This window comes from Salvelinus fontinalis, chromosome 17 (assembly GCF_029448725.1).
Source record: "Salvelinus fontinalis isolate EN_2023a chromosome 17, ASM2944872v1, whole genome shotgun sequence".
In the NCBI taxonomy this organism is placed as follows: domain Eukaryota; kingdom Metazoa; phylum Chordata; class Actinopteri; order Salmoniformes; family Salmonidae; genus Salvelinus; species Salvelinus fontinalis.
Genome location: NC_074681.1, coordinates 13,149,312 through 13,173,273, shown reverse-complemented (window position 1 = coordinate 13,173,273; position 23,962 = coordinate 13,149,312). Strand labels below are relative to the sequence as shown.

At 44.4% G+C, this 23,962-nt stretch overlaps 1 protein-coding gene and 1 pseudogene across 2 annotated transcripts; one reads left to right on the top strand and one right to left on the bottom strand.

Annotated features, from left to right (window-relative positions):
• Positions 1-3,028: 3,028 nt before the first annotated feature.
• LOC129813720 (alanine aminotransferase 2-like) lies at positions 3,029-10,704 on the top strand (annotated as a pseudogene).
• Positions 10,696-22,266, bottom strand: dhx30 (DEAH (Asp-Glu-Ala-His) box helicase 30). 2 transcript variants are annotated; one of them, XM_055866169.1, is made up of 20 exons: positions 22,054-22,266; positions 21,686-21,813; positions 21,041-21,151; positions 20,722-20,891; positions 20,473-20,590; positions 20,179-20,328; positions 19,798-19,950; positions 19,215-19,685; positions 18,388-18,771; positions 16,628-16,703; positions 16,402-16,506; positions 15,535-15,710; positions 15,060-15,266; positions 14,868-14,949; positions 14,519-14,712; positions 14,120-14,279; positions 13,758-13,915; positions 13,553-13,653; positions 11,876-12,015; positions 10,696-11,605 (listed from the first exon to the last, which is right to left on the bottom strand). In XM_055866169.1, the coding sequence occupies exons 1-20, from the start codon at positions 22,250-22,252 to the stop codon at positions 11,343-11,345; spliced, it is 3,546 nt and encodes a 1,181-aa protein (XP_055722144.1). In that variant the 5' UTR covers positions 22,253-22,266; the 3' UTR covers positions 10,696-11,342. The 2 variants fall into 2 exon arrangements, with proteins under 2 accessions (XP_055722144.1, XP_055722145.1); XM_055866170.1 differs by having other exon boundaries at positions 20,473-20,581.
• Between the last annotated feature and the right edge of the window lie 1,696 nt (positions 22,267-23,962).

The window sequence follows — 23,962 nt, the reverse complement described above, 5'->3', positions numbered from 1 at the left end:
CTGTAAATGTGGAGGAGGAGTTAAGATGGAGTGTCACCTTGTTAACATCTAAAAGTGGAAGTCGTGTCACATGCTCTCTTTCCATTTCCCTTGAAATCTGGAACATCCGGTTGTTGGGGAGACAGCAGGGGAAACACTCTTTTCACGCCACTTCGATACCGAAGTGACTTTTTCATAGCAGATTAGGAGAATTAACGTAGCAGTTTAGGAGACTGAGGTTATGGTTAGGTTTAGCGAAAATGCTCTCCTAATCTGCTACGGAAATCACTTTGTATCAGTGCTGTGCAAAGAGTGTGTCCTCACTCAGCAGAGGCTAATGTACGCTGATGACTCAACATTATTCACATCAGTTATCACAGCAAGTGAAAGCACTGCAACCCTTAACAAAGAGCTGCAGTCAGTTTTGGAATGGGTGGCTAGTAATAAGCTCGTCCTAAATATATATATATTTGAAACAAATCCTTCCCTAAACCCACTACTTGTCTTTGTGAGAGATATTGACGTGTTGAAAGCACCAAACTGTCACTTCAAACAGCTAACACACAGCTCAAACACCCATACCCAAAAAGACATGTCACCAGGGGTCTCTTCACATTCTCCAGTCCAGAACAGAGGCTGGGAAACTCACTGTACTAAATCGAGCCACGACCACATGGAACTCTCTTCCAGATCAGGTAAGCAGTAAAATCAAATAAAAAATGTTTGAGTGTCTGCAGGTTTTCGCTCCTTCCTTGTACTTGATTGATAAATTAAGGTCACTAATTAGTAGGGAACCCCTCAGCTGGTTGTCTAGATCTTAATTGAATGGAAAAACCTAAAGCCAGCAGACACTATGCCCTTCCATGGAATGAGTTTGACACTTCTTGATTAGAGGCATCTGAGTAGACGTCGAGTTGGTCACACACATCTCCTTGGTGGCTGTATGGATATTGCCATTTATCAGCCTAGTAACAAACCCCCACCTCGTGACCAATGCGAACCCAAACTGTTCACACCCTTCTTTTTGGCTGAGAACATTTTCAGTTTCAAAGCTCATTTCCTGCAACTCTACACATTTTGGCATGGGGTGGAGAGAAAAGTTGACACTTTAAAATCTAATTTCCTGCAGTTTTACACATGTTTCCATGTGTTTCTCTGACAGGTCTGTCAGTGAATGACATAACAAGAGGAACACTGCCCATGCACTAACAAATTCGAAATTGCACCTTTTGCATTACACTATTACAACTCTCTACAGCAGTAAACTGAAAGCCCAACTGAGTTTCTGAGTTAGTTGGACACCCTGGTCCATATTGATCCCATACTCAGTCTGGATTCGTACCGCGGACCGCCTATTGATTATGTCAATTATAATTTATGAGGATATAGTAGTAATAATATACAGTGGACACTTTTACAAATATTGAGTGATAGTGGACCTTTGTAGTTGGTGCTGCACTTTCCTGGAGACAGTCTTGTCTTTGAAGTTGTGAAATCATAGCTAAGGTAATTAAAGTCTAGCCTGGTAGAACCAGGCAAATAGAAGTCTGCCTTTATCATAATAAAATACACTTTTATTGTATGGTAAGTGTTTGTTGACATGCATGAAATGACGTGGAAACAACGTTGATTCAGCCAGTGTGTGCCCAGTGAGACATCTCAAACCTATAGCCTATTATCGAAATATTCCAAAGCTACCACAACAAGGGTGAAAGAGAAATAGCAGAGGGATGCACTAGGCTCTTAATAAATAAACTGCTGTAATTGGTAACTGTTTAACCCATTTCTTCACAGCATGTGATTTCTGTGTAACGCTCAAATGATGACATTCCAGTGGAGTGACTTTTCATTTTAAAACATGAAGCCTAAAGCTCTCACTTCATTTGAAGTGTCCATCGTTTAACAACTAAAACATAGAAAGGCTCTTCCAAATCGATGATTGTATTTAGACTAGACATATATACGCCCAGTGCTACTCTGTAGAACTGTTGTCCCATCCAAGTTCTTATTTAGTATTACAATGTGCATAAAACTTTGGAATATAATATCTCCAACTTAAACGACACCATTTCCATAAAAGTACCTTGGGTGAACTGGAATATAATGTCTCTAACTTAAACAACTCTATCTTCCAGTCCACCCAAGCTACTTTCATGGGAATGGTGCGTCTTTAAATAAGACTTATCTCCACAATGCCCTCACTGTAAAACAGAGACGGGCACTTCATTACACATGACATGGGCCTGCCCTAAACTTTAATAAAGGAGGCTGGAGATTGAAAGAATTTGACATGAGGTCCTTCATAGGGAAATAGGCCTGCATTTAACTCCCACGATGACAATCCTTGGGGATCGATCTGATTTACAACTTATTTTTCAGAGATGTAAGATTTTTTTAGCTTAGCTATGACTATAGCTAAAAGATGTATACCTGTGGAACCATGAGGATCCTTCCAATATCACTCAATGAATTAATGAGGTCAATGCCACTAGTAGAAGGTAGTCCACAGTCTTTTCATAAGAATTGGGATCACTGGTTAGAATATACAGAGTCATTATAGACATTTATTAATTGATATGTGTAGGATATGTGATCTGAGGTAACTAAATGACGTGATGGCATATGAATGCAGGTGTTATTGTATGGTATGATGTGCAATTGGGATGTACTGTATCTAGATTACATTTTCGTTTTTTGGGGTGTTTGCTTTGTTTGTTGTACTTGTATAATTGAATTATTGAATTTGACATGAATGTCTTATTGAATTCTATGTGGGAAAAAATCTAAAAAACACCATTTTCCACATAAATAAACTAACAATGTGGATGAACCAGAAATATCTGTTTTAGGCTAGGTCTACTGGAATTTGCCTGGGGCAACTTTAAAGCAGGCTCAACTTGCAAAACTGGTCAGTTTACTGGTTCCTATAGAATAAATAACTTTGGGAGGGAGCTTTACACCAACTCACTTCCTCAACATCAGCATGAGAAAAGATCAAGGAACCATAGAAGTGGACAAATCAATAGGCATCTCATCAGATTCTATTCCATGTGTCTGAGAAGGCCAGCAGGTGTGATAGTAGAATGTCACTCCTCTACCTGAGAGAGATCTGCCGCAAGATGAGGAGCATCAAACAGACAGAGCTGGAGCCCTTAGTGAGACGAGCCAATCAGATTAAAACAGAAGTCACACAGGTAAGACATCACAGTAGCCTATCCTAGCCCTATATAGAACATAGAATGCTGTAAATAGGGTTAACAGTATCCCATCCACACACGTTAACAGATTGCTGTAAATTTACTGCAAAACTTTTTTTTTTAAAGTAATTCTAAAGTAATTCTATTTTACAGTACTGTACTGTAAAGAGCAATGCATTATAGGGGTTCAATGGTGTTGCACTGCACAGCTGTAAAAGTACTGTATTACCTTTTTTGCTGTATATTTATAGCAGCATACTATGAATTATGGTGCAATGTTGTAAATGAGAACTTGTTCTCAACTGGCCTACCTGGTTATAGAAAAGTGAAAAAAATTAAAATATATATATAATAAAATAAATGTGGGCAGCGAAAGAATCTCTAGCTCATGAACATATTTTGAGGCATGCCTTGTATTTTGTTGAACCCATTAATGAGAATACGGTACCCCACAGAATATACAGTACCATGCCATTTTTTTTTATATTTGTCCTGTAAATCTACAGTAACTTATTGGCTAATGTGCTGCCAGTAATTTACTGTAGCATACTGTGAATTATGGTGTATTGTGGGGAAATGTTGTGGGCGGTCAAAGAATCTCTGGTTCATTAACATATTTTGAGGCATGCCTTGTATTTTGTTGCACCCATTAGTGAGAATGTTGTACCCCACAGAATATACAGTACCATATTTTATTAATACTTATATACAGTATATATATATATATTTTTTTGCCCTTAATCCGGCCCTGCTAGTAGTCATGACAGTTTAGTTCCCTAACAATTAAATGTACATAGGGAACACATCAGAGTGGAAGCAAGTCTCAAACCTTTAATGATTGAGTGTTTAGCCATGTCCTTTTGCTCTGTTTTGCCCTTAATCCGGCCCTGCTAGTAGTCATGACAGTTTAGAAGCCTTTGTTAAGGCCTCTACAAGAACAAGTGATATAAAACACAAAATATTTATTGGTATGCTGTAATATATAATTACATATTCACTGTTAGCAATTGGTGTAATTTTATTACAATGCAATTTAACAATAAAGTATTGTATTGCTTTTTTGCTATATATTTACTGCATCATTCTGTAAATGATAGTGCATTGTGGAAACATTTTGTGGGAGGAGAAAGAATCAGTGACACATTAACATATTTTGAGGCGTGCCTTGTCAACTGTGGGATTTGAACCAGAGGGATTTGAACATGACGCGCAGAAAATACTAATAGGCTATTGGTACTATGACTTTGTGGCATTTGTGGTACAAATCCCATTCAAGTCACGGTGCCAATATTAGCATTTTTCGCACATGTTCAAATAATCTGTTCAAATCACAAAGTGACTTTGTTGAGCTTCACAATCAATTATACTTTTGAATGATTTGGACATGATGTGCGAAAAATGCTAATATTGGTACCAAGACTAGGATTTGTGCCACAAATGCTAAAACAAAACCAAAGCATTGATTGCTGTCAAATCATGTCCAAAGACTGCATATAGGGGAAGGAAACCAATATGTAATTTGGGTGGACTCTCCCTTTAAGGAGGAAACTGACAAAAGTGTATCACCGACTGGGCAGATCACTTTAGGAAGCCAGAGGAGAAAACAATGAATAATAGTTCCCTTGGGGTTGTTGGTAACCCTGGCTAGAATGTTACACAGCATGAAATATATTGAGGCAAAAATGACAGACGGTTTACACCACTGCTACTCTCTGTTGTCATCTATGCATAGTCACTTTAATAACTCTACATACATGTACATACTACCTCAAATAACCGGTGCCCCCGCACATTGACTCTGTATAGGTAGCCCCTGTATATAGTCTTGCTATTGTTATTTCAGTGCTGCTCTTTAATTACTTGTTACTTTTCTCTCTTATTCTTATCTGTATTTTTTGAAACTGCATTGTTGGTTAGGGGCTCGTAAGTAAGCATTTCACTGTAAGGTGAAATAAGCATTTCACTGTTGTATTCGGCGCATGTGACTAACGAAATTTGATTTGATACCAATTGTGCAACTATTGAATGCCACAGTGTACCTGAACATTGTTGCTGACAAAACCCAATGGGGCATGTTTGGGATGAGATGGAACGGGCTATTCGCAGCATGAATGTACCACCGTCCAATCTATAGAATCCATAACCAAACAATTCAGGCTGTTCTGGAGGCAAAGGGGGGTCTGACTTGGTACTAGATGGGTGTATCTAATAAACTGGCCATTGAGTGTATTTTAATTTTAATTTAAATCATATTTTTAACCTGTGTTTGTTTGTAACAATTACCTAAGACAATGGCAACTTTGATTTTGTAGTCAACTTTGTTCTGAGACAGATAAACATCTTGATTCTACGTTTAGATCGTCTGTGTATAAAGTGATGCGCAAGGGCAAAAAAGCATCTGACAACGCACTTAGTTGTTCTACTAGTGGTTTGAGGCAGTCAGTCGGTAAATACCGAGCATCTTCCAGTGCAACTTTCGTAACAATGGTTTTAGGAAACAGCTCGGATATTTTATAATGCTCCTACGAAGGTACTAAAGATGAACTTAGCCTTACGCGTTGAAAACCGGACCCTGATCTGATGTTAGTGACCTTGATTCTCAAGTCACATGTAGGCCTATTATTTCAGACATAGAATAGCTAGATATATGTTGACTTGTGCATGCAGTTCATTGCATATTCACATAAAACACAATATAGTATACAGCTAATATACACTACTCAAAAAAATAAAGGGAACACTAAAATAACACATCCTAGATCTGAATGAATGAAATATTCTTATTAAATACGTTTTTCTTTACATAGTTGAATGTGCTGACAACAAAATCACACAAAAATGATCAATGGAAATCAAATTTATCAACCCATGGAGGTCTGGATTTGGAGTCACACTCAAAATTAAAGTGGAAAACCACACTACAGGCTGATCCAACTTTGATGTAATGTCCTTAAAACAAGTCAAAATGAGGCTCAGTAGTGTGTGTGGCCTCCACCTGCCTGTATGACCCTACAACGCCTGGGCATGCTCCTGATGAGGTGGTGGATGGTCTCCTGAGGGATCTCCTCCCAGACCTGGACTAAAGCATCCGCCAACTCCTGGACAGTCTGTGGTGCAACGTGGCGTTGGTGGATGGAGCGAGACATGATGTCCCAGATGTGCTCAATTGGATTCAGGTCTGGGAAACGGGCGGGCCAGTCCATAGCATCAATGCCTTCCTCTTGCAGGAACTGCTGACACACTCCAGCCACATGAGGTCTAGCATTGTCTTGCATTAGGAGGAACCCAGGGCCAACCGCACCAGCATATGATCTCCCAAGGGGTCTGAGGATCTCATCTCGGTAATGGCAGTCAGGCTACCTCTGGCGAGCACATGGAGGGCTGTGCGACCCCCCCAAAGAAATGCCACCCCACACCATGACTGACCCACCGCCAAACCGGTCATGCTGGAGGATGTTGCAGGCAGCAGAACGTTCTCCACGGCATCTCCAGACTCTGTCACGTGCTCAGTGTGAACCTGCTTTCATCTGTGAAGAGCACAGGGCGCCAGTGGCGAATCTGCCAATCTTGGTGTTCTCTGGCAAATGCCAAACGTCCTGCACGGTGTTGGGCTGTAAGCACAACCCCCACCTGTGGACGTCGGGCCCTCATACCACCCTCATGGAGTCTGTTTCTGACCGTTTGAGCAGACACATGCACATTTGTGGCCTGCTGGAGGTCATTTTGCAGGGCTCTGGCAGTGCTCCTCCTTGCACTAAGGCGGAGGTAGCGGTCCTGCTGCTGGGTTGTTGCCCTCCTATGGCCTCCTCCACGTCTCCTGATGTACTGGCCTGTCTCCTGGTAGCGCCTCCATGCTCTGGACACTACGCTGACAGACACAGCAAACCTTCGAGTGACAGCACCGCCAGCATTCAAAAGTGACCAAAACATCAGCCAGGAAGCACAGGAACTGAGAAGTGGTCTGTGGTCACCACCTGCAGAACCACTCCTTTATTGGGGGTGTCTTGCTAATTGCCTATAATTTCCACCTGTTGTCTATTCCATTTGCACAACAGCATGTGAAATTTATTGTTAATCAGTGTTGCTTCCTAAGTGGACAGTTTGATTTCACAGAAGTGTGATTGACTTGGAGTTACATTGTGTTGTTTAAGTGTTCCCTTTATTTTTTTGAGCAGTGTATATACATGGACTTACACTGCAGTATGTCATCTGTTTCTGACAGGGAGGGAGGAAGCCCTGTAAGGATGTGATAGATGTCAGCTGGGGAGACAAACACAGAGGGGTCCAACCCTTGACCTTCGTCCGACAGGTAATGTCCTCCTGACATTCGACCTTTGTTTCTGTCTGAGTGTCCACTGATAACCCTGCCTGTCTAAATATGGTGTATTTGTTAGCTGTTTCGCTTTAAACCTGTGTGTGTATGTGTCTGTATGTGTGTGTGCCAGGTTCTTGCAGCCTGCCTCTACCCTCAGTTGGTCCACAGTTACAAACTGCCAGGGGATGTTAGACAGAGGGTCCAAAGCCTGCTGGGAGCATGTGATGGGGGGAGTGTAGGTAAGGTGGACTGCAATTGGGTCTACGGGGGGCGATCATGACTGTCAGTATATGCTACAAGCATTAACTGTGAAATCTTAGGGTTAAGTTTAGGCATTAACTCTGACTTTTTAATGTTAGGCATTAACTCTGAATGGTTAAGGTTAGGATAGGCTTAAAACAAAAATGTAGCACCAGGGGCAGTTGCTCACAGCCATCACCTTAGCAAAATGAAAACTACTTGAAGGCAACAGTGCTCACTGTTACCTCTACTGGCCGATTTACACAACATCTCCCGACATCCTCAGACATGGATGGACGTCGAATACTGACTTGTATCACGGGTGACCTGGCTGGTATATGTGATGTGTGTTTATCTGTGTTTTTCTTCTTCTCAATCTTATCAGGCTCATACACACCCACTGGTGGTATCTCTTATATACAGTGCAGTGTGTCTAACTTCATCTCTCGACGAGATGGTGGTGTACCATCGTCCCCCGAGAATATCTTCATGACCTCTGGCTCTCAAAGGTCAATAATGGTGAGAATCATCTTCACCACCATCATCATCATTATCATCATGTCTCTCATTCATCTTTCCCTCTCTATTTTCTGTTGTTAGCAAGTGTTGAAGATGCTGGCTGACTTCCACAATCAGGCCTCACTTCCGACAGGTGTGCTAACCGCTGTGCCCACCTACTCTTCCTTCAAAATGATGTTGCAAATGCTCGGTGCAGCCGTTGTTCCCTACTACCTAGATGAGGAGCAGGGTTGGGCAATGGAGGTGGAGGAGCTACGCAGAGCACTACAGGCTTCTAAGGGTATCTGCAACACAGTTGCCCTGTATGTCATCAACCCGGGGAATCCTACAGGTAACGAGTTGTTCCGGTTCAATGATGGTCGATACAGTAGTACCCCACTATTTGTCCCTATGAAGAATGTAAAGTAAACCTTTTTGCAGGCCAAGTTACCCCAGCAGTATTTATGGATAGTCTCATTTGTTTTGTTGTTGCTAGGTCATGTTCAGAGCAGGAAGTGTATTGAAGAGGTGATCCGATTCGCTGCTGAGGAGAGGCTCTTCCTCATGGCTGATGAGGTGACTTCCTGTCTGTACTTACTCCTGGCAAATTGCTTATTTTCAATCACAATTATTTCACTTCTCTCTATATTGACAATGTAGTGAGTTGTTGTTCTGTCTTCCACGCACCCCTCGCTGTTTCATTCGATCCACAGGTCTATCAGGAAAGTGTGTTCGGGGAGGGCAGTGAGTTTGTCTCCTATAAGAAGGTTCTGTCTGAGATGGGGCCTCCTCTCTCACACAGTGGAGCTGGCCTCTTTCCACTCAGCATCCAAAGGCTTCATGGGAGAGTGAGTACTGTACAGCAGCACTGTCTGTCTATGGCAATTGATTAACAGATTCATACATCCTGTAGCCTACTGTACTCTACAATGATCTGGATTGTATTACCCCATTAGCTATTTACCTACTTAATTAAGTCATTAGCTACTAGCCCACTACTTTTTTAGAATGGTCAAATTCCTTCAGCATGAGCGTTAGAGCAAACATGAATTAGTGCCATCTTAGACAATGTATGAGCTGCCAACACAAACTCAATAGTGACAAAAGAAAAGAAAATAGCTGGCAGTTCCCTAAGAGATCCACTTCAGGCTTCCTATGGTGTAAAAGCCTGTACTGGAACCAGCTGGCCAGTGTTTGACCACTACTCTGTATGTGTCTCTTCTCCCTGCACAGGTGTGGGCTACGTGGGGGGTATGTGGAGCTGGTGAACCCTGACCCCCCGTCATGAGGTACGCCTACACCATCTTCTCCACTGACATATGTGCCCCTGTGACTGGTCAGCTAGCCCTGGAGCTCATGGCTAACCCTCCCAGGCCAGGGGACCCCTCATACCCGGTCTACGCCCAGGTGAGACCCATCAAAATAGATCACAAACTACAGTATGACGTTAGGCTTAATAGATTGCATATGCCATGTAACATTTAGTCATACGTAGTTTAATGATAGTGCTCTGCAATCATTGATGTCTCTAAAATAAGAAATAGTTCATCAAAATCAAACAACTTTATTCCTTTCCCTATTCACAACGGCACCCCAGTGTCCCATACAATATGCTCTACCCCTGTACTTCTTTTCCGTCTTCTCTCCCATCTCCACCAGGAGACCCAGTCTATCCAGGCCATGCTGGTCCATAACATGAACTGGGTCCCAGAGGTTCTGAACAATATCCCAGGGATCAGCTGTCAGCCGATGATGGGAGGAGCTTTCGTATTCCCCAGGCTGTATCTACCCCAAACAGCCATTGAGAAGGCCAAGGTTAGTCATGGGGCAAATAGTACACTGTATGGTTAGGTAGAGCACTAGAATGACTACTGTTGTTTGTCATATGGGCATTTCAAGAGACATTCACTTTTTGGAGGAAAAACGTGATTCAACATGTGATTAATACTAAATACTCTGGAGTTAATGATTTGATCTCTTTATATACCTGAGTTTTCTGTTTTCCATTGCAGGTGGTGGGGATGCAGCCTGACCTGTGGTACTGTAAACGGTTACTAGAGGAGGCAGGAGTGTGTGTGGGACCGGGGTGTGAGTATGGACAGACGGAAGGCACCCACCACATCAGGTACAATCCTCTCTCTGGCAACAGCTTCTGGACATAGAAATGTCACCATAAAACATTAGACTCCAGTAGTCAATGGCTCCATATCCAGTACTCATCCTATGCAAGCCTCATCATTCTATTTAAAAGGTTATACTTCCCCACTGATTTGTTCTCGTCTCTCTCTGCAGACTGTGTGTCATGACCCCAGTGGAGACCATGGAAGAGGTACTGAAACGCCTGAAGAACTTCCACCTGCACTTCCTCAAGGAGTTCTCCTGAAAACTGTCTTCACCTTACAGTCCAAAGATGAATACATTTAACTTCAGACACAATCACAGTACAGAGAAGAAAATTGCAACCAGTAACATTGTTTAACATCTTTATCATTCAACAGACCATAATTAAATAAAAAATAATGGTTAACAATACATTCACGTGAAAACAATTATGCAATCATTATTGGGTCAACTTGACACCGTCTCGCTGTCATCCTGACACCGTCTCGCTGTAGTGCACAGGTCACTAGACACTCATTAACAGTCAGATTCATTCAACTTCTGCTTTTCAAAAAGCAAATATACTTGAGTCCATAGTCTAGTCAAACAAATGGATTTCTTCCCATATAGAAAGTAACCACAGTAGTATTTACAGTGACCCATTTACTGTACCATGAGTTCACTCCTATTTAAATGGGGCTCTTGAAATATAGTTTAAGAGTCAAACCTTCAGGTCATGATGTATTTTCCTGAACTCCATTGTAAACTTCCCATTCATCTATATTTCCAAACATTTTCTCATTATATCTCAGGTGAGGTGATAGAGAACATTTAGAATGGGTAGTGAACTATGGATAGTATTGTACAGTTAACCGATATTACATGTCTTCTCAGATTTGTCAGCAGACCGTGCCCCGAGCATTTTGCTTTGGTACTTTTTTCCTGACCAGAAATATGGACTCTTGCTACGGCCAGACAGTGCTTTGACATTCCTTTATTCCAATGCGAGTGAATCAGTCTACCTCAGAGTCACTGTGGCCACCGTTTGGCTGGGGGTCTGTATTGGACTCAGTATTGTTCAGCAGCTCCACCAATAGCGAGATGAGCTTGCCATCCTGTGTGATGTAATTGGCTGAGCTGTGTGGGCGGAGGTTGCGGTACAGCATGGTCTGGATGGAGGAGCGTAGCTCCCACAGCAGCTCCCATGTCTGGACAGACAGCTCACAGCGTACCAGAGACCGCCCCGGGAACGCCACCTCCACACGGTCACCATTCACTGAGAGAGGCAGGAGAGCGTTAAATAGAGGAAACAAGGAAATACCCCTTTTCCACTATTTGACTGGCTTCTAACATCCTTTATTAACAATTCCACTCTCAATAGTCATTGGTATAAATAAAGCTAGTGAGGCCCTCAATGACATCAAATTGATCAGAAATCTGTAGCATCAGCGCAAGTCTACGTGCAGTAGTTGGTGAATGGTGATATCTCTACAGTACCAACAGTTTAATGCCGCTCTGGGATTCATAAAGTGGTAATGAATTATACCTCTCTCAGTGATGTCACAGTCGGTGAGCAGCAGTAGGGCGAGGGGGTGGGCTGCTGAGGAGTCTCTGATGAAGACGTTACCGTTGGACTTGATCGCACTGAAGAAGGTCAGCCAGCGACTGGGGAACTTCTCCTCTCCCCTGGAATAAGACAAGAAAGGGTTGTTAAAAAGCACACACACCATAAAATAGGCAAATATATGAGAACACACACACTATATATACACAAAAGTATGTGGACACCCTTCAAATTAGTGGATTCGGCTATTTCAGCCACACCCGTTGCTGACAGGTGTATAAAATTGAGCACACAGCCATGCAATTGGCAGTAGAATGGCATTGGCACAATGATAGGATGGCACCTTTACAAGGAGCAACAACGGCTTAGCCGCAATGTGGTAGGCCACACAAGCTAACAGAACCGTACTGCCGAGTGATGAAGCGCGTAAAAATGGTCTGTCCTCAGTTGCAACACTCACTACCGAGTTCCAAACTTCCTCTGGAAGCAACGTCAGCACAATAACTGTTCGTTGGGAGCTTCATGAAATGGGTTTCCATGTCCGAGCAGCCGCACACAAGGCTAAGATCACTATGAGCAATGCCATGCGTCGGCTGGAGTTGTGTAAAGCTCGCCACCATTGGACACGCGTTCTCTGGAGTAATGAATCACGCTTCAGCATCTGGCAGTCCGACGGACGACTCTGGGTTTGGCGGATGCCAGGAGAACGCTACCTGCCCCAATGCATAGTGCCAACTGTAAAGTTTGGTGGAGGGCGAATAATGGTCTGGCGCTGTTTTCATGGTTCGGGCTCGGCCTCTTAGTTCCAGTGAATGGAAATCTTAACGCTACAGCATACAATGGCGATTCTGTGAATCCAACTTTGTGGCAACAGTTTGGGGAAGGCCCTTTGTTTTAGCATGACAATGCCCCTGTGCACAAAGCAAGCTCCATACAGAAATGGTTTGTCGAGATCGGTGTGGAAGAACTTGACTGGCCTGCACAGAGCCCTGACCTCAACCCCAATTAACACCCTTTGGGATGAATTGGAACACCGACTGCGAGCCAGGCCTAATCACAAAACATCAGTACTGATCTCACTAATGGTCTTGAGGCTGAATGGAAGCAAGTCCCCACAGAAATGTTCCAACATCTAGTGGAGAGCCTTCCCAGAAGAGTGGAGGCTGTTATAGCAGCAAAGGGTGGACCAACTCCATATTAATGCCTATGATTTTGGAATGAGATGTTCGACGAGGAGGTGTCCACATACCTTTGGTCATGTAGTGTACATGCCCACACACAGATCAATCACATCGTAACACACACACAATAAGAGCCAATTTACGCTTGATCCGAAAATGTGGTAGGAGACTCCATATGGAGGGTGTGATGCAGAGGCCAAAATGAGCTCCGTACTGCATCACCGTGTGCTACTCAAATGTTGTAACAATGCAGAGGGCTCCGTATAGCTCCGCATTAACATGATTGGTTGACGGTAGGTGACAGCGGGGAGGTCCTGTATAAACACAAACTCACTTCCTTGACAACTTCCTTGACAACAGCTCTGCTCCACAAAGCACAAGAATTATGAATGCCCTGACTTCTGCAGAGGCCGAAACACTGTAAATGTTCCACGGCCAATGCAGACGTCAGATTGACCATGAAGCGCTTAACACACACCTGTTGACCGAGGAGCGGTGCATGAGCACTGGGCCACTCTGCGTACGGAAGGACAGGCTGTTGGGGCGGAAGCGACCTTTGGTCACTGCTCCCCTTTTCACCTGAGGCACAGAAACATAACAAGTGAGTCAGGATGCTGAGTGCATAGCTTAAGCTATAGGAACCTGCAGACAGGCATTCCTCTGTTTGAGATTTAGATGTGTACCTGTATGAGGTTGGGGTAGAGACCGGCCAGCAGCACAGCCTTGACCAGCTCGTCCTGGTGGCTGTGTTGGTTGTAGAGGGAGGAGGATCTCTGGCAGTCAGCTGAGCGCTCCACCAGCCCAGCCTCAAGGAGGTTCTCACTGAACTGGGAGGTCAGACCTGGAACACACAAGACATCCATGATGAATACAAACGTATGAAAATATATGGAATATGAATATCTATGGGAGACACTCAACAACCTGGGTCAGCCCAATAACTGACTGAACCAATGACGAGGGCACTGAGTTTTACCTGGTCAGGTCACAATGTAAGGAAAAACCCTACAGCCAGGAGTTTACCCAATGTCTATGTCTCTCTCACCATTGATGAAGCGCAGGCCAGCTCCAGACAGTGTGTATCTGTTCAAGTAGTCCTGTCTGGTCTCTCTGTCCCCCTCTTGCTGAACACTCCTCCAGCCCAACACAGCTCGACTGAACACCAGGTAATCACTGTAGCTTGAACCTCCCAGGTCTTCCTTAGCCTGGAGGGAAGGAAGTAGAAAGAGATGGAGGGGAAGAAAAGATTTAGATAAAATGTGACAAATCAATCAAATAATGTAATTCAAAATAAAAGACTGAGTTAGTTCATAAATAACAGGTAAATGTTGAAATGATCAGCAGACATTTACACTGCAATAGAAATGTGAACTTTGCAGGTTGTTATGGAAGTAAAATTAAACAATGACTGCCCAGGTGGACGTGGACTGAGTCAGTGTCTGACCTTAGAGACCAGGGCTCTGTTCTGCATGCTGTTGTGGAAAGGGTCTCTGGTGAGACAGGCTGTGACTGACAGCAGGGGCAGGACACAGCGGAACAGAGCAGCAAGCACTAGCACCTTCCCCAGGCGCGGGTCACAGGACAGACAGGCTACTCTCTCCCCCAGGGGAGTCAGGGCCTCTGTCTTGTCCAGAACACCTAGGGAGAGGGAGGGGAGAGGAGTACTAAGAACAAAACACCAGTAAAAACACACTAATACTTCGCCCGTTGAATGATTTGCTAAATCCCAACTGAAACAGTCTGGATGCAAATGTTTTTCCATCATGTGAAGACAGATCATTAGAGAGTCTCACCAATGTCTTGCAGGTTGCGAACAGCATCGGTCACAGCCTCTCGCTCTGGGCTGTCCAACACCTGCGATAGGAAATCCACTGCCTGGAGAGACCCACCAAGGGAATGTCAATATGTGACTACATGCAGAAACCTCACAATTACATTGACTGGCCCTTACACCCCTACATCGTTCCTCTGTCAAATCCCTTCACCTTGCAGTGGGGGCTGTGGATCTTGGCCTGTACCACCAGGCTCTCCAGAGGGGTGCGTAGGATCTCAGGCACAGGGAAGGTCGTCATTGATTCCAGGCGTTGCCGTGGGAACAGGTGGTAGGCATGTCCGGGCTGGCATCGCCCCGCCCTCCCTCTACGCTGAGTGACATTGGATCGCGAGATCCAGACTGTGTCTAGACATGACACCTGGGGACCAACAAGACAGAGGTTTTCAAAACCACACTAGTATATTGTAGTCAATCACCAGTTGGATTTGCGAACATTAGCTTGGCGGGGAATGTTAGTAGGAATGTTACTAGGAATGTTTTCCATACACAATTTCAAAAAATTGGGAACAGGGATTTTATTGGAGAGCATTATTGTCCTCTATTTTCGGTGGTTTAAGAAGCCGTTTCTGCATTAATGGTTATATTATCTATTCACTGTGACAGTGCCAGAAGTGACCGTCACCTACCTTGGTCCGTGTGTCGTAGTTCTGCTCCTTCTGAGAGCCCGCGTTTACTACGTGAACGATGTCGTCGATGGTGATAGAGGTCTCAGCGATGTTGGTGGCCAGGACGATCTTCCTCCGGCCCTCAGGGGGTCGCTGGAACACGGCCTGCTGGTCACCCACCGACATGCTTGAGTGTACTGGACAGACAGAGAGGAGGGGGTCACTGATATAAGAATATTTTGAATATAAATACACAACGCAGAGTTTGAGAGGATGCGAGGACGAGAGTACTAAATATAGTACTAATGGTTAATAGGGAATTGTAAATAGGAGTTGGGTCTCATTTCAACAGCGGCTTAGAATCTCTGGAATGTCACTCCTGAACTCAGAGCTAACGTGTACCATGTCCTCTACATTGAGTCGGTGGCAGGATACTTGTTATTTGGCCATTGGCCAAGTTGTACTGCAAGGACTTCTGATTGGTCAACCCCAGGCTAGGGTGGGTAAATGGCATCCTGTTCCTTCATTCAGTGGGGAAAAGCTGAGGACAGGGGAGACTGAACATCTACCTCCCAGCATTACATCTTGATTTATCCTCTCTGAATAAACCTATTTTTCTCCCCCTGATTTGCTTTGGAGTTTGTTATTGTAAAATAACATAAATTGCTAACACTGACATACTTGAGTGTACTGGACAGAGGAGGAGCAGAGACATTACTTTATTATAATCCAGTCATAAGACCATTCCTTGTGCACTGCATTTTCATTTGGTTCAGAATTCTTTCCTTACTATGTCACATTGTGATCTGACCAGGAATAATACAGGTAGCATGTTGTGAACGAGCAGCAGGACAGAAACTAAAGACAGACCCCTTATCCAGTCCTTACATGGTAGGATCATTCGAGAGCCAGACTGGAGGGTTGGTTTCTCCTCGAGTCTCTTCTGGACAGCCTTAATGTCCTGCCAACCTGGTAGGAAACACAGCACTGCACCTGTAAGAGAAATGATCAATGAATGAATCAACCATCAGTCAGATGGGACCTTAGCTGAACAGACATGGAGAGACAAGGGGAACAAAGAGTAAAACTAGGGGAGTGTTGAACAGTAGATTACCTGGCTCTCCCTGTCTGTGGATGTGCTCTATCACATTAGCTATTAAGTCCAGGTCTGGCGTGGCATCATCCTTCTCCTAAAAAACATAGAAACACAGTCAATTTATGAACACAAACATTCAAAAGTTTGGTGTCACTTAGAAATGTCCTTGTTCTTGAAAGAAAAGCAACTTTTTTGTCCATTAAAATAATATGAAATTGATCAGAAATACAGTGTAGACATTGTTAATGTTGTAAATGACTATTGTAGTTAGAAACGGCAGATTTTTTATGGAATATCTACATAGGCCCATTATCAGCAACCATCACGCCTGTGTTCCAATGGCACGTTGTATTAGCTAATCCAAGTTTATTGTTTTAAGTCTAATTGATCATTAGAAAACCCTTTTGCAATTATGTTAGCACAGCTGTTGTCCTGATTTAAAGAGGCAATAAAACTATCTGGAGCATCAGCATTTGTGTGTTCGATTACAGGCTCAAAATGTCCAGAAACAAAGAACTTTCTTCTGAAACTCGATCTATTCCATGCAAGAAATTGCCAAGAAACTGAAGATCTCATACAACGCTGTGTACTACTCCCTTCACAGAACAGCGCAAACTGTCTCTAACCAGAATAGAAAGAGGAGTGGGAGGCCTGGTGCACAACTGCGTAAGAGGACAAGTACATTAGTGTCTAATTTGAGAAACAGACAACTCAAGTCCTCAGCGGGCAGCTTAATTAAATAGTACACGCAAAACACCAGTCTCGACGTCAACAGTGAAGAGGTGACTCCGGGATGCTGGCCTTCTAGGCAGAGTTGCAAAGAAAAGGCCATATCTCAGACTGGACAATAAAAATAAAAGATTAAGATGGGCAAAAGAACACAGACATTGGACAGAGGAACTTTGACTAGAAGGCCAGCATCCCAGAATCACCTCTTCACTTGACTTTGAGACTGGTATTTTGTGTCTTCTATTTAATGAAGCTGCCAGTTGAGGACTTGTATCCTCTTACTCAGTTGTGCACCGGGGCCTCCCACCCCTCTTTCTATTCTGGTTAGAGACAGTTTGCGCTGTTCTATGAAGGGAGTAGTACACAGCGTTGTACGAGATGTTCAGTTTCTCGCATATTTATTTATTTTATTTTACCGTTATTTTACCAGGTAAGTTGACTGAGAACACGTTCTCATTTGCAGCAACGACCTGGGGAGTAGTTACAGGGGAGAGGGGGATGAATGAGCCAATTGTAAACATAGAATAGATTGATGAGTTTCAGAAGAAAGTTCTTTGTTTCTGGCCATTTTGAGCCTGTAATCGAACACACAAATGTGATGCTCCAGATACTCAACTACTCTAAAGGAGGCCAGTTTTATTTCTTCTTTAAAAATCAGGACAACAGTTTTCAGCTGTGCTAACATAATTGCAAAAGGGTTATCTAATGATCAATTAGCCTTTTATAATAAAAAAATGGGATTAGCCAACACAACATGCCCTTGGAACACAGGAGTGATGGTTGCTGATAATGGGCCTCTGCACACCTATGTAGATATTCCATTAAAAATCAGCCATTTCCAGCTACAACAGTCATTTACAACATTACCAATGTCTACACTGTATTTCTGATCAATTTGATGTTATTTTAATGGACAAAAAACAAGGACATTTCTAAGTGACCCCAAACGGTAGTGCACATATGAAAGAAAACAGGCAGGAATGTACATGCGCCGTCAATTATTGAAAAACTACTAACGTCCACCCCTCAGCAGTTAGCACCTTACTCACCCGTCCCTGCAAGTCTGTCCTCGCCGGGGGTGGTGGTGGTCTCCCCATCTCCCTAAGGACCTCCTCCAGGTACAGATCCCTGACAGGGTGCATGAACCCGGGAACACTGACAACGGGGCAGCCCCCGAAGTACTGGGCCAGCCTCTGGTTATCCCCTGTGGCGCTCATCAGCACGACGCGGAGGTTGGGGTTGTCCCTTAGGGCGGGTCGCAGCAGGGCCAGCAGCAGGTCCGTATTGACGTCCCTCTCGTGGACCTCGTCCACCACCACATGGCTAACCCCCCTCAGGGAGGCGTTACCCTGCAGTTTCCTCAGTAACACCCCCACCGTCAGGAAGAGAAGGGCCCCACCGCTGTGCTCCGGGGGACGGCTCTCCAGACGCACCTGGGGGGCGGGGGGGTTGGGGGTAATGGGAGAGTGAGTGACAGCAGGAATGTCCAATGAACGAGAAGTTGACCTACAGTAGAGGGAGTGACAGCTCAAATGTTAGTAGGGCCGGAACGATACCAGTATCGCCCAAAAAAAAACCTTAGCATAAACACGAAGCAGACCGAACTCTTTGGTCTTTTAAAATCTTGCTGTGCTACAGCTTGGAAAATAAATACATGTGACTGAATGACAACATAATGATGTGTTTCCAACATCAGGGCCATTTTCCTAAAGAGGTTCAATCCAATTCATGGTTTGTTTCCTTGCCAGGATACTAACAAGTATTTCAATACTGGTATTGTACCGGCCCTAATGGTTAGTTAGTGTAATGGTGATAAGTGAATCTGGTGACAACAGCATTTGATCTAATTATAAACAGCATTCTCCCTGTAACTCACCTGATACCCTACAGAGCGTTTGAGGGCGGGGCCCATCTCATGGGCAACACGGTGAGCCACTGACACAGCGCTAATCCTCCGAGGCTGGGTGACCAAGATGTTACACTCCGCCCCCTCCCCACCCCGCACACGCCCCTCCAGGAGAAAGCGCGGGATACGCGTTGTCTTGCCACATCCTGTCTCCCCAGCAACCACAATGACCCTGGAGGATTCCACCGCTGACACAACGCGTTCCCGGTGGGCGTCGACCGGGAGCTCCACCCCCAGGCCAGGCCCTGCCCTCTCCCACTCCTCCTGTAGGTCGGCGCTCAGCTGCTCAGCCTCCTGGGTAGAGATGGGCCGGTATGGCCTGCCTGTGATGGCATCTGTGACGAGTTCCTCTTCCTCCTCTTCATCCTGCTGGTTCAACCTTTGCTGGCTTCTCTCCTCCTCTTCCTCCCACAGCTTCTGCATCTCTGTCGCCACTGGATACTGGACAGTTCAAGACATGAGCACAAACACAGAGGCTATGAAGTAAATTCCTGGCCAATGCCGTTAGCTACACCGCCTGATTTTCCAGTGGTTATGATGCAGGGTAACCAACCTGTGTGAGGTATTCTCTGGTGCTATGCTCCAAGTACTCGGGTATCTCCAGATGACAGGGCTGTCTGTCTCTCTGCCCCGCCTCACGCATCTCCTCCTTGTGGTACTTAGCATGGGTCAGAGGTTGGTTGTCTTCATCTAGCAGATCCATTTGCTGGAGAGTGTATAGACAAAGTTGAGCATCAAACGGAACAAAATGGATGCAATAAGACACCTATTTTTTATTTCCTTTGCAAAATATGTTTTAACATAAACGTTCCCTTCCATGCCTTAATGAACACAACCCTGGTATGGGAATGCATGTTGGAAAACAGAATCTAACAGACATATTATAAACAAATGCATGAGTAATTCTCTGTGCTCTTTCATCTGTGGTCCTCACCTTCAGTTTGAGACAGGCCAGTGCAGCAGCTCTCCTCTCTGCCTCCACTCTGCGAAGAGCCGAGGCCACAAACGTAATCTCCTCTGGCCATCGCATGGTCAGCTCACATCTCTTCATCTTACCGCCCACCGTCTTGTACTGTACCAGCTCCTGTAGAGGAGAACAGGAAAGGGAATGACAGTTCAGAGATGAGGGACTTAGCTTTAGACAGGTTGTATGATAGCTTATAACAAGTGTTATGACAGGCTGTATTATGGCACGTTGGACCTATAGGAGACAGAGACAGTTACTGACCCTGAATCTGTTGGAGGACGTGGCCACCTGGATGACCCTGGTCAGCAGAGCTTTAGGATTTACGAACATGGAAAGAGCCTGGGAGAGCTCAGAATTCTCCTCAGGTGCCCTGTAAACACTGACATGTTCAGCACAATAAACCAAAAAATCAACTAAAAAGAGAATCGGGTCCCCTGCAAAATCAGCAAAGTATAAGGCATAATACATTGGTAATGAGTAGGCTCCATAGTAACAGGAGGATGGTAATACCTTGATTGAATGCGAGCTTCCAAGGATCCATTCTGGAGGTCTCGTCTAGGCACATGGACATCTGTCCACCGACATTCCTCCAGGTCCTCTAAGGCTGACAGTGGTGGACCTTGCGTTCGTCCCACACTCCTCCTGGCCACCTGATTGTCTGGACCCAGCACACCCATCTCCTGCAGAGATGAGGGAGAGAAAGAAGGGAGAAAAGACAGAAGGAACAGATGGGGTGGGCTAGACACTGACGAAAGCAATGCACAATAATCCTGGTACGAAGTAAGACAGGTCCTGCTGTAATTATTTAAGGGCAGGGCTTTTCTCTTACCCTCAGCTTGTGACAGGCAGCAGCTGCAGCGTATCGTTCAGCATCAATCTTCTTGCGAGCAAAGCCCTCCATCTCCATCTTGCTGGGCCAGAGGAGTGTAACAGTTGCTCTCTGAAAACAGACACGTATAGCAACAGTGAAACAATTCTTAGACAATGGACTTTGTTTGGGAAGAGGCATCATCTGTCAAACAAGATGTGTTGCAATCATAGGCGGCTGGTGGCACCTTAATTGTGGAGGACGGGCTCATGGTAACAGCTGGAACGGTATCAATCACATCAAACACTTAAAAATATATATTTACATTTCTGGAATTCTGGATCCACACGGAGCCCCTTTATTTAACTGGGCAAGTCAGTTAAGAACAAATTCTTATTTCCAATGACGGCCTACACCGGCCAAACCCGGACAACACTGGGCCAATTGTGCAACACCCTATGGGACTCCCAATCACGACCGGTTGTGATACAGCCTGGATTCGAACCAGGGTGCATGTAGTGATGCCTTTAGCACTGAGACGCAGTGCCTTAGACCGCTGCGCCACTCAGGATTTCCATGTTCCATTCCAGCCATTATTATGAGCCGTCCTCCCCTCACCAGCCTCCCGTGGTTGCAATAGACAAGGCACTAGGTGGACTCTCTAACCTTGAGACCCTCATCCTCTGTGCAATGGTACTGGATGTGTTGGGAGAGGTCAGACACCCCAAGCGACCGGGATATGGTGGTAAACAGCAGGTTTTTCGGTTCAGGGAACTCTTTCAGCAGCTCACTACCTGATATGAATGATGAAAGACGGAGGTCAATTACTCAGCTAGCTATCTTAGCAAGATATCATTGTCATACAACTTGAAAGAGACATGTAGATAACTAAGTTAGCTAATGACAATGTAAGCAACTTTTCGGTCAGTTAGTTAGCTAGCTAGCTTTTAATGACGATTACTCCTGAACGCATGTCTCAAGGTGCTTTGCTCCGGCACCAGAGTCAACTCAATTCAACAGCATTTCTCACTCACCCCGTCTTGTCTGGCCCGCTGATGCTGCAGTGTCCTGATAGCTCTTGGCTTTTGTCTTGTACCACCGGACCCAATTGTAATTTTGTCCAATTGTGTTCCCTGTATTGTAATTTTGTCCAATTGTGTTCCCTGTATCCAAAGATTTCCCAAGGTTACACAACGCTCTGAGCCGCACGAGTACTGAACCGGGCAGCGCCATGTTTAAAATACAAATGCCGGCTGCTTCGCACTTCCTTAGTGACAACACGAAATAGGTAATGACACGTGCATACACTGCCACCATCTGGCGTGGAGTGGAAAGGTACCACTCCACAATACGTTACTGCTGTAAAGTGGCATTTTACAAACAAAATATTATTATTAAGAAAGTACAGTTATTTTCTATTCATTCATTAACTCATTCATTTATTTGACCAGAACTTAGAAGACCCCCTTAAAACTACTTGTCTATAATAGGCCATCACAATTGCCCATAAGGCAATGCCAATGGGCCTTAAATGACCATTGTCTTAAATGCCCACATGGCAATTATTATTACAGTTAGAACATTAATGTATGATGCCAATCAGTCTTCAATGTGATGCCACCTGTCAGAAACTGATAAGCAGCTGGAGAGTGGATGGTCTCATCCCAGCCAGGGGTGGCAGGTAGCCTATTGGTTAGCACATTGGGCCAGTAACCGAAAGGTTGCTAGATTGAATTCCTGAGCTGCCAAGGTAAAAATCTGTCATTCTGACCCCGAACAAGGCAGTTCCTAGGCAACCCACTGTTCCTAGGCCATCATTATAAATAATAATTTGTTCTTAACTGACTTGCCTGGTTAAATAAAGGTTAAATATAAATAAAAAGGTCTGGTGATTAGAGGTTGTTGTGGGTATGGTCTAATGGTCTAATAATATACCCTTGACTGATGGAACTGACTCTTGTTTTGGTTGTAGAAGTCACTGCATGTGATTAAGCATTAGAAGTATATTTGTAAACTGTTCATTCAAAAAGATGTAACAGAAAATGTAACAGAATCCGCGAGCTGACAATGTAAAAATGTAAAAAAAGGCAGTTCCTAGGCCGTCATTGAAAATAAGAATTTGTTCTTAACTGACTTGCCTAGTTAAATAAAGGTAAAATAAAAATACAATTTTTTTTTTAATGAAAAAAAGAGTAACCGACATGTTAGAATCATATGTGATTTATAGTCCCGTGTGGCTCAGTTGGTAGAGCATGGCGCTTGCAACGCCAGGGTTGTGGGTTCAATTCCCACGGGGGGACCAGGATGAATATTTATGAACTTTCCAATTTGTAAGTCGCTCTGGATAAGAGCGTCTGCTAAATGACTAAAAATGTAAAACATGGATTTTTAGCTCATAACATACGGAAGAGTGGAGTGTCTCAGTACCTAAGCAAAATCTATTTGTGTGATGCTCTTTTTGAAAGACCACTTACTGCCAGTCTATATTGTAGTCTCAGGCTGTGGCGTTATGTTTGGCGGGAGGGGGAGCAAACTGAAATGGTCCACCCACACAGACAGTGTGGCGAAGAAGGCGCAACAGCGCCTCTTCAAAGAAATTTGGCTAGTCACCTAAAACCCACAAACTGAAGAAATTTGGCTAGTCACCTAAAACCCACAAACTTTTACAGATGCACAATTGAGAGCAACCTGTCGGGCTTTATCACCGCCTGGTACGGCAACTGCACCGCCCACAACCACAGGGCTTTCCAGAGGGTGGTGCGGTCTGCACAACGTGTCACCGGGGGCAAACTACCTGCTCTACAGGACACCTACAGGATCCGATGTCACAGGAAGGCCAACATGGACACACTGGCTTTACCCACAGCCAGTGGCATGTCGTTAGTAAAGATTGAAAAAAAAGTAAGAGGCCTAGACAGCTGCCTTGGGGAATTCCTGATTCTA